This window comes from Lates calcarifer, linkage group LG7_2, assembly GCF_001640805.2.
Source record: "Lates calcarifer isolate ASB-BC8 linkage group LG7_2, TLL_Latcal_v3, whole genome shotgun sequence".
NCBI classification, from domain to species: domain Eukaryota; kingdom Metazoa; phylum Chordata; class Actinopteri; family Centropomidae; genus Lates; species Lates calcarifer.
Window position 1 is genome coordinate 4,853,226 of NC_066854.1, and position 19,489 is coordinate 4,872,714.

The 19,489-nt window shown below is 40.3% G+C and overlaps 1 protein-coding gene across 2 annotated transcripts; it reads right to left on the reverse strand.

Moving 5' to 3' along the window:
- Positions 1-298: 298 nt before the first annotated feature.
- On the reverse strand, positions 299-19,479 carry LOC108894881 (N-chimaerin). Of its 2 annotated transcripts, XM_018693510.2 has the most exons (15): positions 19,139-19,479; positions 18,709-18,806; positions 16,087-16,125; positions 15,916-15,971; positions 13,374-13,405; positions 13,135-13,248; positions 11,621-11,747; positions 10,857-11,018; positions 6,753-6,830; positions 5,992-6,076; positions 5,309-5,482; positions 4,372-4,449; positions 3,950-4,087; positions 3,545-3,650; positions 299-3,408 (listed from the first exon to the last, which is right to left on the reverse strand). In XM_018693510.2, the coding sequence occupies exons 2-15, from the start codon at positions 18,725-18,727 to the stop codon at positions 3,237-3,239; spliced, it is 1,380 nt and encodes a 459-aa protein (XP_018549026.1). In that variant the 5' UTR covers positions 18,728-18,806; positions 19,139-19,479; the 3' UTR covers positions 299-3,236. The 2 variants fall into 2 exon arrangements, with proteins under 2 accessions (XP_018549026.1, XP_018549025.1); XM_018693509.2 differs by lacking the exons at positions 18,709-18,806; positions 19,139-19,479 and adding an exon at positions 17,383-17,504.
- Positions 19,480-19,489: the final 10 nt, after the last annotated feature.

Sequence of the window (19,489 nt, forward strand, 5' to 3'; positions counted from 1 at the left end):
CATGAATATGTTAATTTGGGCGTCAGGGAGTCATGATGTGCATTTTCACTGTTCAGGGTGGTTTTTGCCTTTTTAGGCCTCTGAAAAGGATTCAAATGAAACAGTCTGCCAAGGGGAAGTCACTCTGTGGTTGAACTGCTGACATATACAACATGTGATGAGTGGTCACAAGTTAATGTTGCTTAATTTTAAGGGGTTGAAAGGCATAAAAGTAGAGTACCTCTAATGCATCAATAAAAGGAGTAAATTAAGTGAAGAGTTGAAATATTTCAAGAATGAATTGAGTCAGACATTTGCAAACTGAGAGCCATATTTAATAATTTAATTTCACCATGCATAAACCATATAGAAAATACTTTACAGCAATGACAGTAATAAAAAATGACATTTCATGATGCCAAAAAAACAAAACAAGTGTCACAGATCACTGAAGGCTCACAAGTTGTAATCGGATTAGTCTGATGACAGCAAGTACATGGTTAAATCAGCAGGGTTACATCTCACCCTGGGAGGAATGAACAGAAAGTCAACAAAACAGTAAAAATAAAGAACACACGGGGGGGAAAAAAAGCAAGATTTGTTAGAAAAATGCTGATGTTACACAATATTACACCCAACCCAGCATGGGTGCGCTTGATTGTTTCAACTGTGTAACTGTCTTTACTTTGCGAAATGGGTCTTGAAACCTGGTGGGTTGTCACTGCTTTCAAATGAGAACGCATTAGGAATAGTTTAATCAGTGACCCCCGACAGAAATGGGGGTAGAAATGAATGAGGAGGGTGTGTTAATCAAGGTGGAGGTCCATGCAGAAGAAATCCATTCTACACCTCCATCCTCTCAAATGGCACTAGTTTTAATAAAAGAAAAAAAACATGGAAAATACGCTCCTTCATATTACAGATGACTTCCAGCATTGTCCCACAGTTTATCCTGTTTTCATCACATCAGTGTTTAGCCAGTACCTGAACCTCACACATCTATAGAAACTCATGTGTATGGCATTTGATGGCAATGACTTATATTTAGGTAAAATCTGCTGTCTGTAGAAGGCAGAGAGTAAAACTAAAACAACTCCAACTGGCCTTTACTTATGTGTAAGCATTATTATGTCTCACAAGTTCACAGTTATATTGAATGGTTGCACCTGGATATGGGCAGCACATCGCAGAACGGAAGCACCAATACCACTTTAATTGCAAACACTAATGCTGAGTAATTAACATTATGAGTTTTTGTTTTATTTAACTTCTTTGCTTCAATTTTCAGTATGGGACATGACATTAACTTTTCAAATAATCAGATTGCACTGGTGCATCCTCACTTTGAGTCTTTGAATTATCTCCGTTCGAGCCAATAAAGAAGACAAGCCTTGAATTTATTATGAGTGTGTTTCAATCTGTTGAAACTGCATCGGGGCAAGTGATCAAGAACGTCAATTAGTAATTTTGAGCGCAAAATCTGCTTAATAACACTGCTTAACTACAATACTGCTTTATAAAAAAGACAAACCAAAGCAAAAACAACACTGTTTCACATATTCACATATCAAGTCACTTATGATGCGTCCCTCTCTTCACCATCTGCCACTGAGAAGAAATGAAAACAAGCTGCCAGACAAATACTAGTAAATACTGTGTGTGTGTGTTATGTCTAGGCATGTTGTCTATGTTGGATTTATCTTGTTGATTAGAAACATTTGGAAAAAATCTGGTGCAATTTTGTACTGTATTTTTATGTGTTCAGGCTGTAGGCAATGAGTGTTGTACAATGTAGTAGCAATATTTTAGTGTGTAGATACTTTGCAAATTTGGAGAAAACATGAGAATTTAAAACCCCCACATTGTACTGGAACAGGCTACATTTTCAGAAAATGTACATGTGCTCACTGCTGAAATTCTCCCAACTCTTCCTTTTAAATTGACTGCATGACACTGAATTTTAATTTTACAAGAGGTTTTCACTCTCAGAGGCAAAGCAGGCAGAGAAGTGAGAGAACACAGGATTGAAAAAAAGAAGCAAAAAACGTTATCATCAGTTAATTTACAGCTCCATCACTGGGTGTAATTACACAGCAACAAGACTGGAAAACATTTCTTAAACAAAAGCTCAAAGTACAACATGAAAAAGGGTAAGTGGGCATTGATTTTTTATGTTAGCAACTAAAAAAACTACAATGTTGTTAGTGTAGGATTACTGTATAATTACACATCAGTTAATGGAGCAAAAGTAAAGAAAAATGTAAAGAAAGGAATGAAAACACAATAGGTCCAAGTCACTTAAGTTCCACTGCAGGGAGTGAGTGTGCATTATGGGTGAGTGATTCACTTTTTCCATTCATTCTTTCATTCATTCATCCAGCTGTCTACTGTTATGACGTCAGTGCTTCTTCTTCTTCTTCTCTTGAGGAGGATTAAATGGACACCTTGACACCATGGACGATGAAGTAAACACAATTTCTTCCCACCAGAATTTGAGGAAAACATTGCTCACTCTTGCACTTTTCACTGAAACCACTGGTGACCACTAGGTGACACCTTCTCATTAGCTTTTGGCTACGAGTTTCATCTGGTTTCTATGGTAAATGCTAACAATGCTATCCCAAGGTTTTCAATGTAGTGGACTTTCTTTCTCCAACACAGTGTGGTGAAGAAACTAAAAATAAAAGATGTCAAGGCATCCATTTAAGAAAGAGAAGATAGAAATATAAAGATGGATCACACAGTGTTTCCCCTACATAAATCAAGTAGTGTTGGTGTAATGCCACTTGTCTCTTTTCTCCCAGCTCATAAGGACAGATAATTGTTTATTTCTACAGAGTAAGGCTGGAAAAGTATTCTTGTATTCTTGTTTCTGTACAGTTATAACATCACAAATCTGGCTTCAAGTTTGTTGAGGGAGTTTGACAAAAGTTTTTCTGATGTTTTACATTAAAAATGTAGGGAAACACTGCATCCTTCCATCCACCTCTTTTTTCAAAGCCACTGTGTGTTTTAAGAGTCTCCACTCAGCTTTTTTAAATTCCTTCTTTGCAAACAGCCACTTCCTTCATTGTTCCACACAGAAACAGGCAGTGCCCTTTATGTCTACCAAGACACAAGTCTCATGTATCTTGCTTGTTTCTCCTTCATTTTCATGTCAAAAGTCCATCAACAGAATGATACATACTGTATGAGCATCGTCCCAATCGCTCTGTCCTTCCTCTCCTCTTCAGAAGGATCGTTTCCCTCCCTTCCTCTCAGAACAACACGTCTTCGTTGGTAATGAGTGTTTCCACCACCAGTCTCTGGTATCGGATGTCATTGAGCGCCGTCATGGCGTCCAGCTCGGGGGCCCTCATCAGTGTCGGGCCGAAGACGATGCCCAGGTTCTCGCTGGACATGAGGTTCTCCTTCTCGTACTGGGTCACCCTGGATGGAAAGTACGTGTAATGGAAAGCATGACTACAACAGCAAAAAAGCATTAAGATCAAGGACTCAAACCCTTGTAATTACGCCAAAGAACACATCTACACAACTGAATGTATGCCTGACAGTGTATTCAGACCTCTTGAGGTGAGCCATGAGGTATCGCAGCGTCTCGCAGTGAGCTGGCGGCAGCAGCTTCAAGGCCTCATGGAGAGACTCCAGACGTTTTTCTGGGTCTGTAATCTCTGTAACACACAAACACACGCACACACAAAATAAAACACTGAAAATGTGATTAGTTTCAGTAGCTCTAAACATAGGCTAGTCTATGCCTAAGAAACACTTAGATCTTGCACCAATTATCTTATAATAAAATGTAAATATAAACACCTGAGAAAATACATTTCACCCACATCTTTTACAGTTTTATAACATATGCAGGATACACAGTGTCGTTATTGCCAAGTGCCTTCAAAGCTTAGCTTGGCTCTTCTATTCATCCTTCCATCTTATATAACAAGGTACAGAAAGCGTGAAGACCTACTTGCAGTTTCTATGAAGCGTGGGTAGGCATCATATGTGATGAGGGGGATAGGCAGCTCTCTGAAGTAGAGTTTGAGGGCTCCAGTGATGATGTTGATGTCCTCGTAAGCATTTGAGGAAATGTCAGCCTTTTCTCCATCTGCAGAGGAAAACAAAAAAAACAGTTACTTTCCATGAAAAGGAAAACCCAGGATTATGGTGAAAGATGAAATATCTGTCTTCAAAGAATCTCTCTGGAGGATTGTACTGATATTTTATTGATACCAAACAATAACTTCTCCTTTTTCTTGTAGGGATTCATGTCAAGGATTCAGAAGATGAAGGCTCATCAAAATGGTAACCAGCTGTTTAGGTAACTACCACTGCTGCTGTGTTCCACATATCAAAAGAGGATCACAAAAAGCAACAGGAAGCGATACTCACCTCTGTCAAAGGCCAGCTTGACATCTTCAATCAGCTCACTGAAGCCTGATATTCTGTACAAGCCCTCTGACTGAAGACCTGGAGGTGGACAAGGAGAGTTGACGGGACACCATTAATACAATGTATTAACTGAACTTGAATTTACTTTGAATTTATTTATTTTTAAATATACTGTGATTAAACATGAAAGTGTTTTATTTGTTGGCCACAATTCTGGGTAACTGATTAATCATTAAGACAGTTAAAGAATTTAACTAAATAAAGAAAGACATTTTAAGACATTACTTTGCATTTTTTTACTATTTTATTGCATGTTTACATCAAACAATTATTAATAGATTAACCTGCGATGAAAATAAAGAGTTAGCTGCAGCTCTGGAGACGTGTGTAGGTAGATCTATTGACCAGTGTGTTTCTTCTCTGTTGTGCCAATGAAACGGCTTAAGTAAATTAAACTGAAGATACAGGTGAAGACAGTGAAGATTGATTGGAAGAAAAAACAATAACAGAGACAGAGTGAGGGGAGATTAGGAGAATATCCAGCTGCCTCTCCAGTTCCAGTCAAGTGCAATCACTTCAAGTCAGGTGTCTTTATTGATTTCACATATTAGTTTCACTCAAGTCCTGAATCGTAGTCAATAAAATCCTGTCTGCAGGCAGCTCCCCTGTGACCACTCAGGTCCCACAGAGGAGTAAAGTAACTCTCTCAGTCTTTATATATATATCTACACACACACACACACACACACACACACACACTTGCATTTATTCTGCTTGTGTACATCACACCATTGGGAGGGTGGGCTGTCACACACACATCCTCCTGTGGGTGTTCTCTTAAGGCTGCAGCGAAACAATACTTAAAGCTTTTTTTGTCAACATTATATAATCACTGACTCACTCACGCACACAATCACTGTCTCTCTCTCTCTCTCACCTCTGGCCTCGATTTCCTGTATGCACATATCAACCACCATGGGTCTCTTGGTGTTGTGGGCTTTGACCAGCGTGGTCAGGTCACAGCTGTACACCTTCTTGACGTGCCGCAGGTCTGGCTGGCAGTCGTTTGGCACGACTTTGGAGCACTGCTTATGGACATTCAACCCACAGTCTGACAGAGAGAAAAACAGAGGTCATCACTTCATGTCCACTCATAACCTAAAAATGACTCCTTTAGGCATTTCCTGTGGTTGTATTCACATAAACGTATGCCCGTTGTCCTTCGTGCTGCTTTGAACAGATCAGCACAACACAACTTTGTCCATAAAAGTCTGATACTTGAAGCATAGTAACTAGATTGGATGGTAAAAGTTGCATTTCAAACGTAGGCGTTGCAGAGGCACAGTTCATCACCCACACACACACTGACTGTCTGTTCTTTGGCACCAAATTGAATCTTTTAACATTTAAAATTCGTGATACACTGCGGATGAGTCAACAGCAAAAGTGACTAACTTTAGCCTGCTGTCCCACTTTTGAGTCACAGTTTAAGAGAGAGAGAGGAGGTAGGAACACAGCGGAGGAGGCAAAAAAGGAGCAGAAATTGAATCTTTAGCAGCGTATTTGTATGTGACAAGTCAGAGATTATAGACAGAGCTTGTGTGAAAAAGAGGATGTTACCTGCACACTTAACTCCCTGAGCGATGAGACCCCACATGAAGTTGGCACAGTACTCACACCAGTGGGGGCCCCTGAATGTATGAACCTGGTACATGAGACAGAGACAAAGACAAAGAGCAATTTGATGTTAAAAATGCATTCACAACAAATGTTAAAATAAGCACATATGGCCAGACAAAGTTAAAGAGAAACACATTTGTGCCAAAATAGCACATTTGACCAGGTATGCACTAAGAACAAGGTGATAAAAATATTCATATAACTCAGACTGTGTCAAGTAAGACGTGAATACCAGCAATGACAGGCACTGACAAAAGAATGATGGAGACACAATGGGAGTGCTGAAAGAGCAATTATAAAAAATACAGAGAGAGCAGAGTTTAATCTGCCCATTTATTCCATAAATTGGTTCTATATAATGAAATGCTAATGACCTCCATCACATCAGTGTCTCTTTGTGAGTGTGTGTGTCTATCAGTGTGTGTTCATCCACGTCCCTTGAGCGCAGTTCGCTGTGGCACTGACCTTTGCGCTCTTTACTAAGAGCTGCGTGTAATATGGAAATTTGAGGTGCTAAACAAAGGCTGAACACTTCAAATATAAATGCAGAAATGTGTGTTTTTTGTGTGTGTGTGTGTGTTTGCGAAGACTCTGTGTACTCTGAGGTAAATTTGAATAAGAGCCCATGAGCTGAATCAGCAACTCTGGCATCTTTCAACACACACACAGGAGAAGATTGTGGAAGTGAAGGAGCGCCTCACCTTGAAGTTGTGGACCTTCTCGTACTTGGGCGCCAAGTCGCTCTCCCTCAGGGTGGCCCGCCGCACCAGTGATGTGAGCTGCGAAAGGGCAAAAGATCTGATTGGTTGCCAGAAGGTGGAAGCAGGGGAGGTGGGTTTAGAGGGTGCTGGCGCCCGGTTGAGGTGGGTTCCCGAGCCCGCGCTGGGGTCTGACACGCTGCCGGAGGCTGGCAGGGAGGGAATCGAACCAGCGCTGACATTTAAACCGAGAGCGGCGGTAAACAAAGACCCCGTCTGACTGCTCTCCTTCTCGGCTCGCCTGCGTGATTGCTTTTTACCTCTTTTAATGATGTACGACTCTCTGCTCGGCATTGTGGAACCTGTAGTTTTGGTGTGGACGTTTAAATAAAATGCTGGCTCTGAGACCAAAATCTGAATCCCATTAATAAATACAGTAAACCAATCAGCATGCCAAGAAATGTGAAACTGAAAAAACAAGAAATATTCTTATATTATGACAAAAAATCCCAGAATAATTAATAAAAACAGGTACAAGTAAATACAGCACAACGACTGGACTCTCAAATCATGTCAAAGCTCCATCTGACAACAACATCCCAAACCGAGGAGCTGACACAGGACCAATCCTGCCGTCTTAGTACCACAAAGATCAGCCAATCAGATTAGCTCTGCATACTGATGGGGCTGCATGGTGCAATTCCAGTTCATAACAAAAAAACAAAAGCCAGCCAGCCTGATAATAAATCTGTCTGGAGATTTTAAAAAACCCTCCACAAAAAGTTCAATGAATATAATTCAATAAATCTTCACTTCTTGGAAGGTGTTTGCAAAATCCCTCAAACCAGACTGCTGCGGCAGAATGAGCATTCCCGTCTCTCTGTCTTGTGTAGGTGAGCGCTTCAGCCCACATGGCTCAGTGTGTGCGTTAATCCGCTTTCCCTCCACACACTCACCAGGCAGAACCAGCGGAGAGAGGGAGGGAGGGAGGCGGGGAGAGAGAAAGAAGGGGGGGGGGGGGCTGAGCTACGGAGCAGTAATGGATGATTTTAACAGGTCACATTGAGAGGAGAGGGAGCCAATCAGAGCGCAGAGATTCTTGTTGTTCGCCACCAATTCTGCCACCTCAATTGTCCCAGGAGAGAAAGAGAGAGAGAGGGAGAGAAAGAATGAGCTGGGAAACAAGCTGTTATTTTATTCATTCGTTCACACTTTTTGTTCCTCTTTGTTTCCCTCTATTCTTTTGTCATCCTACCTGCAACATCTATTTGTTTTTCCTCCAATGTTTCCCAGTTCCTCCAATACTCATCTACTGTAAACAAGCATCTGCTGTAGTCTGCTTTGTGTGTGTGTTTCTTGCTTGAAATAGACTTCACCGCCACAGAATAAACACAATCCCACATCCTTTCTAGGCTCTTAAATCAAAAGCCCTGCACATCCATTATTTTAGATAATACAAGTAACATTATATAAGAACAGTTTAAGGCTAAATTTTCACTTAAGAAGTGCACTTTAGAGGTCTGTGGTTAAGTGCTGCCTCTGGTGGGAGGATGTCTGGACTTGCCTTTTTTGACGTTTTTGGGTTGTCAACAAACAAGCAGTGGGAACACATTAAATCCTGTTACTGTGAGAGAGATTTCCAAGCTTTAATCTATGCGTTCTGGTCTTTTACACTAAGATACTATAATGCAAATATTCTCTTGTGACATATTAGGAAGATATCATGAAAAAAGGTGAATGTTCACTATTCCTCATATACACAGCACAGTGAATATGTATGACTGGTCATGGTTTTTTAATGACTGTTTTCATTGCATGGGAGGGTGCTAACAAAAGAGCCCCTTGATTACAGACAGTCCAAGAAATAAAGACAAAAAACAACAGATCAAACGTGAATTAAAACCCAATTCCTCCAATCTCCTGTAATTTCCGTCTTTCCTGTCACAGTCCAGTGAATTCAATCTCATAACAAGGCCTTAAAATTTCATTTTTAAAAAGTCATCACCAGAACAGTGTCTTCATCACCCCCTCGGGGGCCATAAAACTGCATTTAACCCATAATAAACTGCAGTTAGCTGTATGAACGTATGAAATATGTATTTTCTTGGATGTTTGACTTCCCTGCAGAGAGCCACCTCTGGTCTCAATGTCACAGCCGTACTGCTTTGTCTGCAAATCCACCCAATTATGAAAGCACACACGTACACAGGACCACCCCCATTACACACATATACACACACACACACACACACACACACACACACACACACACACACACACACACACATACATGGACAGTGATGTATGAGGTGCAGTGTAGGTGGCCATGCACTGCAGGTCATACAAGGCCTCAGGAGGCTCAGCACTGGTGTAGTAGATAGACGCATTGCACACACTACTTTGTTATGAGCCTAGTATGTTGGTGTGTGTTTTGTGTGGAAACTGTCCATTGCAACTGGACTGTATTACACTTGTGTGTGTGTGTGTGTGTGTTTGTGTTTGTATACACAAGTCTGAGGGTTCTGCAGCAGTTGCCTGAATGGGTCTGTATCTCCTGCCTCATTTTCATGCACCAAACCGCACACACACCCAGCTGCAGGACGGAAATTTACGTTAAATGTTGCCCAGTGATTAGCATCTGAGTTAGCGTCTGCGTCACACAGAAACCTCACATCTCCAAATATTGTCACTTTCGTTTCCATCCCCTGAAAAGCTCCATGTATAGAAAAAGTCAGGGCATAAAAACTTAACACACAGAACAGACTCTAATTACCTCACAGCTGAATGGAAACTAATGAGCCGACAACAAACTCTGCTCTTGAATACTTAGTAGACGGCTTTTGGGAGATAGCAGGTTTCTGCAGGCAAACTGCTGTTATGTAATTTTACTGCAGAGCCCTTGGCTGGAGGCCATCTCTCCACTGCATCCATCTTCCTTCTCCTCCTTCTCTCACCCGGTATCTCAACTCTCATCCTTCCATCCTAGTACTGTACATTCAGAAACTTTCCTTACCTTTGCCCTTATTTTAAGTCTCTGCAGGGTTTCTTAACATTTCAGCTTCAAGATCAGTGCTTTGTAAGCCCTATTTTTTATATGTGCTACTTTTATATATTATTGTTTTATACTTTCTGCCACATTCTAGAAATATTATTATGGTATATATGCTAACATTTGCTGCATTATGATTTATGTAACCTTAATTTATGCAGGTAAGGTCCAGTGATTTTAATAGATTGATTATTCAGAGTTTGCACACTGCCCACAGCACAAATCCACTGAGTCTTTTTCCTGCTGAAGTGAAACAAAAATTCACATCCTTATGTCTTCTAGATTCATATGCATCTCCAGCTCAGTCCTCCTCCTCACTCCTCAGTCATCAATTCATCCTGAAAATGATCTCAGTGTTCCTACACATTTCCAGCTGTCAGTTTCTCTACTTATACTGCTCTCAATTTGGATAAATGAACGATTACTCACTGATTTACAATCTTACACTAAAGGCAAATAAATTAGTAGTAAACCCAGTGTAATGAGAGACTTGATGAATGATTTAATTTGTCCCAGAATGGTGCAGGTTTCCTAACAGGAATATTCTTTGGTCTTTAGCCAATTCTCTGTGTCAACACTGCTCCATTTTTTATTCAAACCAACCTCCTCAGAACCCCTAAGCATTCAGCTCAGTTTGCCAAAAACGTATGTTAATTGGTGGATGCTTCTGGACAGAGTTCCTGTGCAGATTCATTTTTAAAAAATCCCTATTTCTTGCATAGAATGATGAGTTTTGAAGATACTGATTGATTGAAATTCTGTACAATTTCAGCCCAATGTTAATCAAGCTGTCTTTAAAAGTTACATCATATTACTCTATGGCTGAAGATTCTTCTTAAGGTTGCTGTATAATGAAATATATGAAATGTCTGGGAATCAATGAGAAAGAAATGTGTCAGCTTTTGCATACTGGGCCTGAAAAAACTTTTCCAATGTGTTTTGTTAAATTTCAAAACTTTGACTGTAAACTACTTGGAAGGTGAGGAGACTCCATAAAGTCTACTGTCATTTCCCTCATCGTGTTAACATTCAGTAAAGACATAAGCAAATGTCCTTACCCTCTCCTCTGCATTGCAGTCATCTTTGGCTGGAGCGGGTCCATCAGGGGCCTCGGGGCTGTGTGGCAGGTGTTTCTTCAGGGTTGGCTCCTGGTTCAGGGTGGTGTAGCCCACATGTTCATAGATGGGGTTTATGGTCATCTTAGCAATGTACTCTGCCGCCTGAAAGAAGAAAGGGCAACTTTTAAATAATAATATTAGTTTTTATAGTTGTTTTATAGTAGTTGACAACTGCAACATTTGTGTGTCCCCTGACAGTATACATAGTTTTTTCTTTTTCTGTCTCTGAACTTGCAATAATATTCTTTATTTTCCAGCACTGTTCCATCCTTCTTGGTGCTGTCCTATTGTCTCAGTAAACAAACACTTAATGAGGAGCATGCAATGTGAAGTTTCCATCTTTCTTCAGGGGTTTTTAAGGAATCTGGGGACTCTTATGATTAAGTAAACAAGTGGTGATCAAGAGATATTATGTGAGTCAAGCTGTCTGATTTTTTACCTGGCAAACATGAGCTGAAAGCTGAAAGCTTTAAATGCTGCCATCATGACAAGCAATCATCCATAATGAGACCTCAGACATTCAGAGATTACAACTATTCAGCCCTGATCAGTGGATCCATCGCTGCTATACTGTTCTTAGACCCTACCTACTGCCTTTATGAGGAGAATGATAAAAAAGTACTGCTTTAAATGTGGAACATGAGGCATGTTTGTCACTAAGGAAAGGGAGGAAGGGACACGTCGATGCAAACACAAACACACACCTTTGTCTCAATGTAGAGCGTGATGAGGCCGTCTGTGACCAGGTCATGGATGGACTCAAACCTCTTCTCTCCAACAAAATGCTTCCCATCATGGTAGAGACGGAAGTTTCTCGTCTGGTTCCCAAACCTGGGATGGAGATGGAGAAAGAAGGGTGAAAAAGGGCAAAATGCACACAAGTACACACTCATCCAAAAGTGGCTGCCACATTTTCTAGGAGAGTCAATAAATCTATCTGTTGTGAACAAAATTGTACCAGTTTTAATGCTTAAAATCTTAACTAAATATGTTTTCTACATATAAAACATGATCAACACGACCAGACTGAGTGGTTTGAGGCCCTATTTTATTGTTTCTTGCACAATATATAGGGTGTAGAAAAGGGAAATGGAGCTAGAGCCATTACCGTAAACAAACTTGACTTTTATTTTTTGCATTATAGCTCCTGTTTTACTACAGCCTTTTTACTACGATAATACAGAATCAAACAAATGGCACAGACTCTGTGATAGACGGACCCTGAACTGGGCCAACACATTATCTGCTCCTCAGTGGATCACAACGAAACCACCATGAGATAGAAAAGCATTGTTCAGATCATTAACCCAAAATCCAACCTTTCCTTTTCTGCCAACCCAGTCTGGGACCCTAGTTTATGAGGGAGTATTTATGGAATGTAATTATAACCACAGGGACGGAGGAGACAATGAAAGAGAGAGAAACGTGTGCAGGTGGAAGAATTGCAGGACTATGAATAGAACAAACTGACCCAAAACTAATTTCAAATTAAGCCATGCACCCATTTAAAAGTGTGACACCTACTCCTGACAAAACGATCACTCATATTGAAGTAAAACTAAATAATTTGCCTACAAGGTAACTAGGCCAAGGGAGCAGAGTGGCATTAAGAATACAGAAACAACAACCCACAACACAACTGAGGTGCCTCTGAGCAAGACACAGACTCACAACCTGTGAGAATGAAGACAGATGGCTAAGGAAACCTCACGCTCACAAACTATCTTTCACACTTTCCTGTCTCCTCATGAGGACAGGCACTCTGGAGGGTGGCATGTAGAGCCATGTGAGTTCAGAGACAAGCGCCTCTGAGCAGCTTAAAACCTGACTTCTGCCTTTCCTGGAGGGATAAACCCTCACACCTCACAACACCTGGGACCTGCACACACGATCAGACATGCTCAACATTCATGCAGCACAGCAGCTTCTCTATTTCTTGCCTTGACCCACGAATACCTGCAGGTATAGAGAAGGTTCCTGCAAGGTCTTGGGGGGATTTAGATGAAGTGGAGAAGCAGATTTACTGGACTTGATAATCCAGATTCTACATGGCGGTACCTGTTGTTGTGACTTGTAATGGTTCATTCTCTAATCAATGCAATGAAATCCCTGGTCCACAACTTAAGCCCATACATATCCAGTGGCACCACTGAGCTCACGTTTGTTCTTGATTGTCTGAGTCTCTCTAAATTAGCCCAACACACAAACATAAACACACCTTAGAGCCAGTGTGTACGTGCCGGGCTGTCTCTGACTCTCTCTGATGAGGTAGCTGCCTTCGGCCTGACTCAGTAACTGGTCGGCCTCTTCTCTGGAGATCATCCCATGGTACCTGGACATAAAGAGGGTTTTTGAGTATGTGAGGAAGCACAATGCTGAACTAAAGGAAGAACTGAATGTACTGGCAACTGGCAACACGCCCAATGCAAATGACTCACACAGAAAAAGCCAACTTACTCTCTCCCGTAGTATTTAGGTCTGTTGTCCACCTGCAGGGGAAAGAAAAATATATAGTGTGAAAAACTTTGTAAGACTCAAGAGCTCAGTAGAAGCAGATCATTCACAACACACGCACGCACAAAAAAACAATAATGTAGTGTGTGAAATGCCACTGGCTCTTGCTGAATATTTTCCCAGACTTTGGCTCATTTGACTTGAATGTAAACCTTGCCTGGCACCCAGCGTGCATCTGAGCTCGTGAGTGTGTGGGCGCAGTGAATATTGCACGAGTCAGATAAAAAAGCTGAACATTGTGTTGTTCTCAACAAAACTGCTGTCAAGCCAATAAATCAACAAAGAGCCAACAAACAGCAGTGAATATTAATTTGGGACGATGTGTGTGTGTGTGTCAGGAGCAGTATGTTTTTCACAGATGTGACATAATATACACATTATTCAGCAGGTAATAAACATCATTAAAAAAAACAGTCAAGATGGTAAAAGTTGGAGAGAAAGTTGAGCTGGTAGAGGAGGTATACTACCCCTGTGTTATCAGCCATGCATGTGCACCTCTGGACACCTACCAAAACTGCTCTGAGACCTACTACCCATTACTAATGCTCAACAGACATCCTTGACTGCACATTACAGAGTGCTGAGCTGGAGGGAAAGAGCTGTTTGAAAGAAGAAAACATTTTCAGTCTCCCGCTGCATATACAGTGAGTTTTAAAAGGAATGATGAAATAAATTGGTACACAGTGAAATGGTGTGCATGGCAGAGCCTGGAAGCAAACACGTGAACTTTTGTTTAAGGAGTTCATCTTCAATTTCAGTATATCGATTTAGGCAAATACAATGTCTGTTTAATTCTTGAACATCCCATGTTACACACCTGTAGCAGACGACTAATGCGAGTACACTGGTGCACGGTCAAAACAAAAAGATCAGAGAATCTTTCCTATGTGCTTATTATGTCTCTGATGGATCACTCAAAGACACTAAACAGTTGTTATGGAAGGAAAATGTCAGCTCACAACACAGAACAAGCAAACTATGATTACTCAGGATGAAGTACCAATTGACAAATAACCTAAAGTATCTGTTATATGATCAACAGTTGTCTAAAAACTGGAGGGAATATATTCCAAATCCTGAATGTTTTTATGCCTTCAATTTAACACTAAGTGCACTGTTTTAATTTTAAGCACTGTGATTCAAGGTCTTCCAGCTAAGGGACAGCTGGTGCGCTCATTTGTGCCACCATGCCACCCTGACATATCACAAATTAAAAAGTACCAGCCACAGATAAGTGCTTATTAGTGCATCGTTAAAATCACATATGGCTGAACTCCCAGCAGACAACATGGGGCTGGTGCTAGAGGGCGAGGAGGGGGGCCCTGCTCCACCCGTCTGTCTGCCAGTCTGCTGCTTTAAACTGGGTCAGCACCGGCTACCTGACCAGACCAGGGCATCAAAACCAACAGATGTTCATTTCGTATCCACACACACACCATCCGCCTGAACCCATCAGGCACTTCAGATTAGCACACAAACACCAGACGGACAATTCCCCCACATTTAATCCCCGTTGGTTTGCCCCAAAACTTGCAACCCTTCCCCCCCACACACACATCTGGTGGTTGCCTCTCCTATGGGCAGACATGCTGGTGCGTGGCATTTAGTGGACACCAGCAACATCCCATACCACCTGGGTGCCCCAGGCTAGGATGCAGCCTCTGCTCAGATTCATTCCATCGTTTACAAAGACATAAAGATGTTTAGATTTTTATACACATGTTGCTTTAACTGACAGTAAATTGCCTTTAATAATACTAAACCCACTTTTACCAACCAAACATCATGTGCTGTTTTGAACATTTTTAGATCACGGCCATAGACGGCGTAATAGATGCTTTCCCTGAAGACAATGGATTGGTGAACTACAGCAAAAACAATCAACCCTGCTGCAAGCTGAGTCAGCGAATACAGCCTCTGAGGAGGCACATTAACACACACAAACCACACACACACAAACCACACACTATGAAATTTTGAGCTTCCTTCAGCATTGATCCATCTCAATATTGTTTCAGTTGGTTTTTATCATGTTTACCTGCCATGATCAGCAAATGCATGTGTTGTTGTGAAATATACAATGTGTTTAGGTGAAGGTTTGGGCTTTGGGTTTAATTTAAACCCAAACAACAACTGTTATGACGTACCAAATCTTTGCTCAAATCAAAGTGACAGCGCATCCAAGAAGGACATTTTTTTAGTCTTCACACAAAATCATGCTGCAAATATCTAAGAAAAGTGAGTGAGGTTTGGGTAAATTTAGTTTTTAACATAATATAGCGAGCTCCCACTTCAACAGTTGAATACTTGACTGAAAAAGGATAATTGTTCCAGAGCTTGGGCAATGTCTCATGTCTATACAGTTGATTTATTTATGCTACACTTCAACATCATTTGGATCAAAGCTGGATTTCTCATAAATAACACCAGACGTGACAGACTGATTAAACGTTGGCTGGCTGACAACGAGGAAATGTGTTCTCACCTCACAGGTGCAGGTGAGTCTGCGTGGGTGAGGTGCCTCCTGCTGGAGCTGGTACACTGAGGCAAGAAAACACACAGCAATTCATCAGCAAAAACGCATCATAGAGAAATACCAAGGGAAAGGAATGAGAGTATAAAAAGCTTAAAAACATAATGTTCCATTTATGCTTACAGTAAGACTTCCACACTGGTGGCCTGTATTCATCATGATCTGAGAAGAGAAAACGCACAACAATGGATTAAACAGCTGCAACCCTACTCAAACTTAATTTTCTTTGCTGCAGTGCCCCCAAGTGGAGAAAGCTCAATAGTGATCAGTGCTGATTTTATCAAACTCTTTCTCAATTTTGATGAAACATCAGCCAGATAAGACAGGTTCAGGATTCACTCATTTCATCTTCCTTTTGATTCATTTAATAATGCATGGTATTGATTTGAGAGTTCAGGGGGAGCTTAATACACAAACAAAAAACAGACATTTTACATTCAATCAAACATGCTCAAATGCTGCATTAATGGATGAACAGTTGGTGAGGAAAAACAAGAATTTGGAGCAATCACATGGTTTTCAAGGCCAAACACAGAAACCGCTGAAGGCAATTTTGCAGTCACTGCCAAATAATCGAACTAAATAAAAATCTGAATGTGTAAAAACTGGGTGTTTATACTGACAGCAAGAGATAAAATATTAAGGCTTTCAGCTATTTTATTTCCTTTAGTTTGTGTGCATTTACCTTGGGATATCACACTGATGGATGATGTGTTTGAGCATAAATGGTCATTAAGTGGCTTAATAAATAAATCTACTCTGTGAAGCATAAAAAGCTGTGAAAGATTCATTTATATTGTGTTGCACAGAGAGGCTTATAAATGATCTCTCTGTGCAATGTTTATGTTTCGCTGTTGCACCCTCAGGCCTACTCCTTTTAAATTAATTGTAGATGGATATCAGCACTAGTGCAGTTTTTCCCTGTTACTTGTTCGGCTGTAGCAGACCATAAACAACACTGACATTAATATTAGACAAAATTTCTCTCAAACTGAACCATTTTAGCCCCAGGCACTCATTTGGAGTTTGGCTGAACTCTGCAGTAGCAACTGAACATTTCCAAATTTCCACTCAAAATCCTCCACAGTAATTACTGTGAAATTCTTTCAGGTTGACATTAACATTCTGTGCTGTATGCATTTATTAAGTGACTCATAGTGGCTAACCAATGTGATGCTTATTTATATTACTGCTGCATTTACAACATTAAGTACTGATTTTAAAAGAACAGATAAGATTTAATACTGCATATTAACATTATGGCACATAAAAATGTCCTGCTGTGTAAGCATGACGTAGACAGTATTTTTCTACATAAAAGTACAATAACAATAACTAAAGTTTATTTATAAAGGTCTGCAAAATAATAAAAATTATTTACTGCTACCTCTTAAAATAATAAGAAATAGAGTTTCTTACACTGAACAAGACTCTTGCTTCCTTGGGCCTGCATCTGTAAATTCGGGAATATGTTTTCCACCTTCTCTGCATGCATAAATCTAACAGCCCGTTTCCTGTCTTGGTGTTCTCTGTGTTCACTGTACACGCCTTATCTATTCAACACTCGTCGTCCCGGTATCCTGTCTTCAAAATAACTCCCCGGGTTGGTGTCTCACCCTCCTTCTTGAGGCCACACAGCCTCACAGATAGACACACTAATAAGACGCCAGACACAACATATCTACTGCTGACCTGTGCTTTTTACTGAAGCAGTGAATGCACAGTTGCAATGCACTGGAGCATTACTTGAGCATTTCTATTTTCATGAGGTGTAATACTTTTACCTCATAACATTTTTGAGAGAAATTTTTACTCCTCCACATCTTACATGAATGAACATGTGTTACACCTGGTGTCAACAAGGCTACAAACAACATTAAAATACTGTGTGCCTGGTAAGGCATCAATCATTTAACTGTGTGAAAGGAGCCATTCTTCTCATGTAAAGTTGTCCTTCTGTACATATTTACATTTTACTGCTAATACTTAAGTAAATATTTAAAGCCAGGACTGATATATTGTTCTATTGATGGGTTTTGTCAAAGTATTTAAATTCACTTCTGAGGTACATTAACCAACCACTAAGTATCAAGGATGGAAGAAGTATTCAGATCCTTTACTTAAGTGAAAGCAGTAATACCACAATAGACTAATTCTCTATTACAAGTAGAAGTACTGTATTTAAAATGTCACTAAGTAAAAGTACAGAACTGTTGCAAAATGTACTTAAAGCATTAAAAGCACTCATTATAAAGCAGAGGGAGGCCTGTTAGAGTTCATATTGTTATATATCATGTAATCAAAAATCATTGATGAAGCATTACTGTGTAAGCAGCACTTTAATGCTTATAAGTCGTAACTACTTTATATACAGTTGGACAGTTTAATCTAAAGAAATGCATCATATTTTATGAACCGATAGTATGATTTTTATGTGAATTATCAATCTGGAAAGTTTCCAGTAACTACAATTGTTTAAAAAATGTAATGGAGTAGGGAGTACAGCATTTGCCTCTGACATAAAGGTGAAGCAGCTGTACTTGTTCAACTGTAACTGATCAACAGGATTTCTGGTAGCCTCTCCCAGTTTATATGACATCTATAAGACACACATGATTATAATAATTTATGGTTGTTTCCCACAATATTGGTCAGTGGTCAAACGAACCCAACACACACAAACACATAATTAATACAATCGTATTAGGGCACAATGGCCATTATCTGAGGTGTGATGCTGCTTACCAAAGACATTTAGGGCCATCTTGATTCTCTGATATGATGATGAACAATTAACCAGCAGATCCAAATTTCCACCAAGACGGACCCGCTTAGTTTAAGTCCTTAAAGAGAGCACACAAAAAACGGAATAAGGATAAACTACTCAACCACTGGTAATGGTGAGGTAACCCAGCAGAAGTGAAAACAGCTGAGTAACGATAAACAATAAATGCTTCTGCTCTGATAATAGGAGAGCTAACGTTAGCGGACTCACTCTGCGTTACTTTAGTTGCCAGGCTAAACCGAGGATAAAACCGAGCCAATTTGATATTTTAAAATACAAAATTTGTGCTGTAATACAATAAAAGTGTGCCGACGACGGCTTTAGGTAACAACGTGAAATTGCGCACTGGTTTATTAATCTAACGGTAAGCTAATAATACGTAGTACTCACATTCACATCCATTCTGCATTGTGGTCGCCATCTTGCTGGGTCACGTGAGCAGTCTCGCCCTCTCTCCTGGGTAGCTATGGCAACGGACCTTGCTGGTGCCACTTAAAACGAAAAACATCGTCGGCTAATCCCGATTTAAAGTTTGTTTTTGTGTAATATAGGCTAGTTATCTTAGGTTGTGTTATCACAGGGTGTTCTGGCTGAGGTATTTGACTTTAACCGACTGAAACACTTAAGTAAGGTAACTGGACAAAGTTGAAGTATCTAGCCTCTGGAAAAAGCAGCTAATAATAGCAGAAATACCGAAAGTGCGTTTGTGTATAAAATTGGATATATTTAGCGGGAGTAACA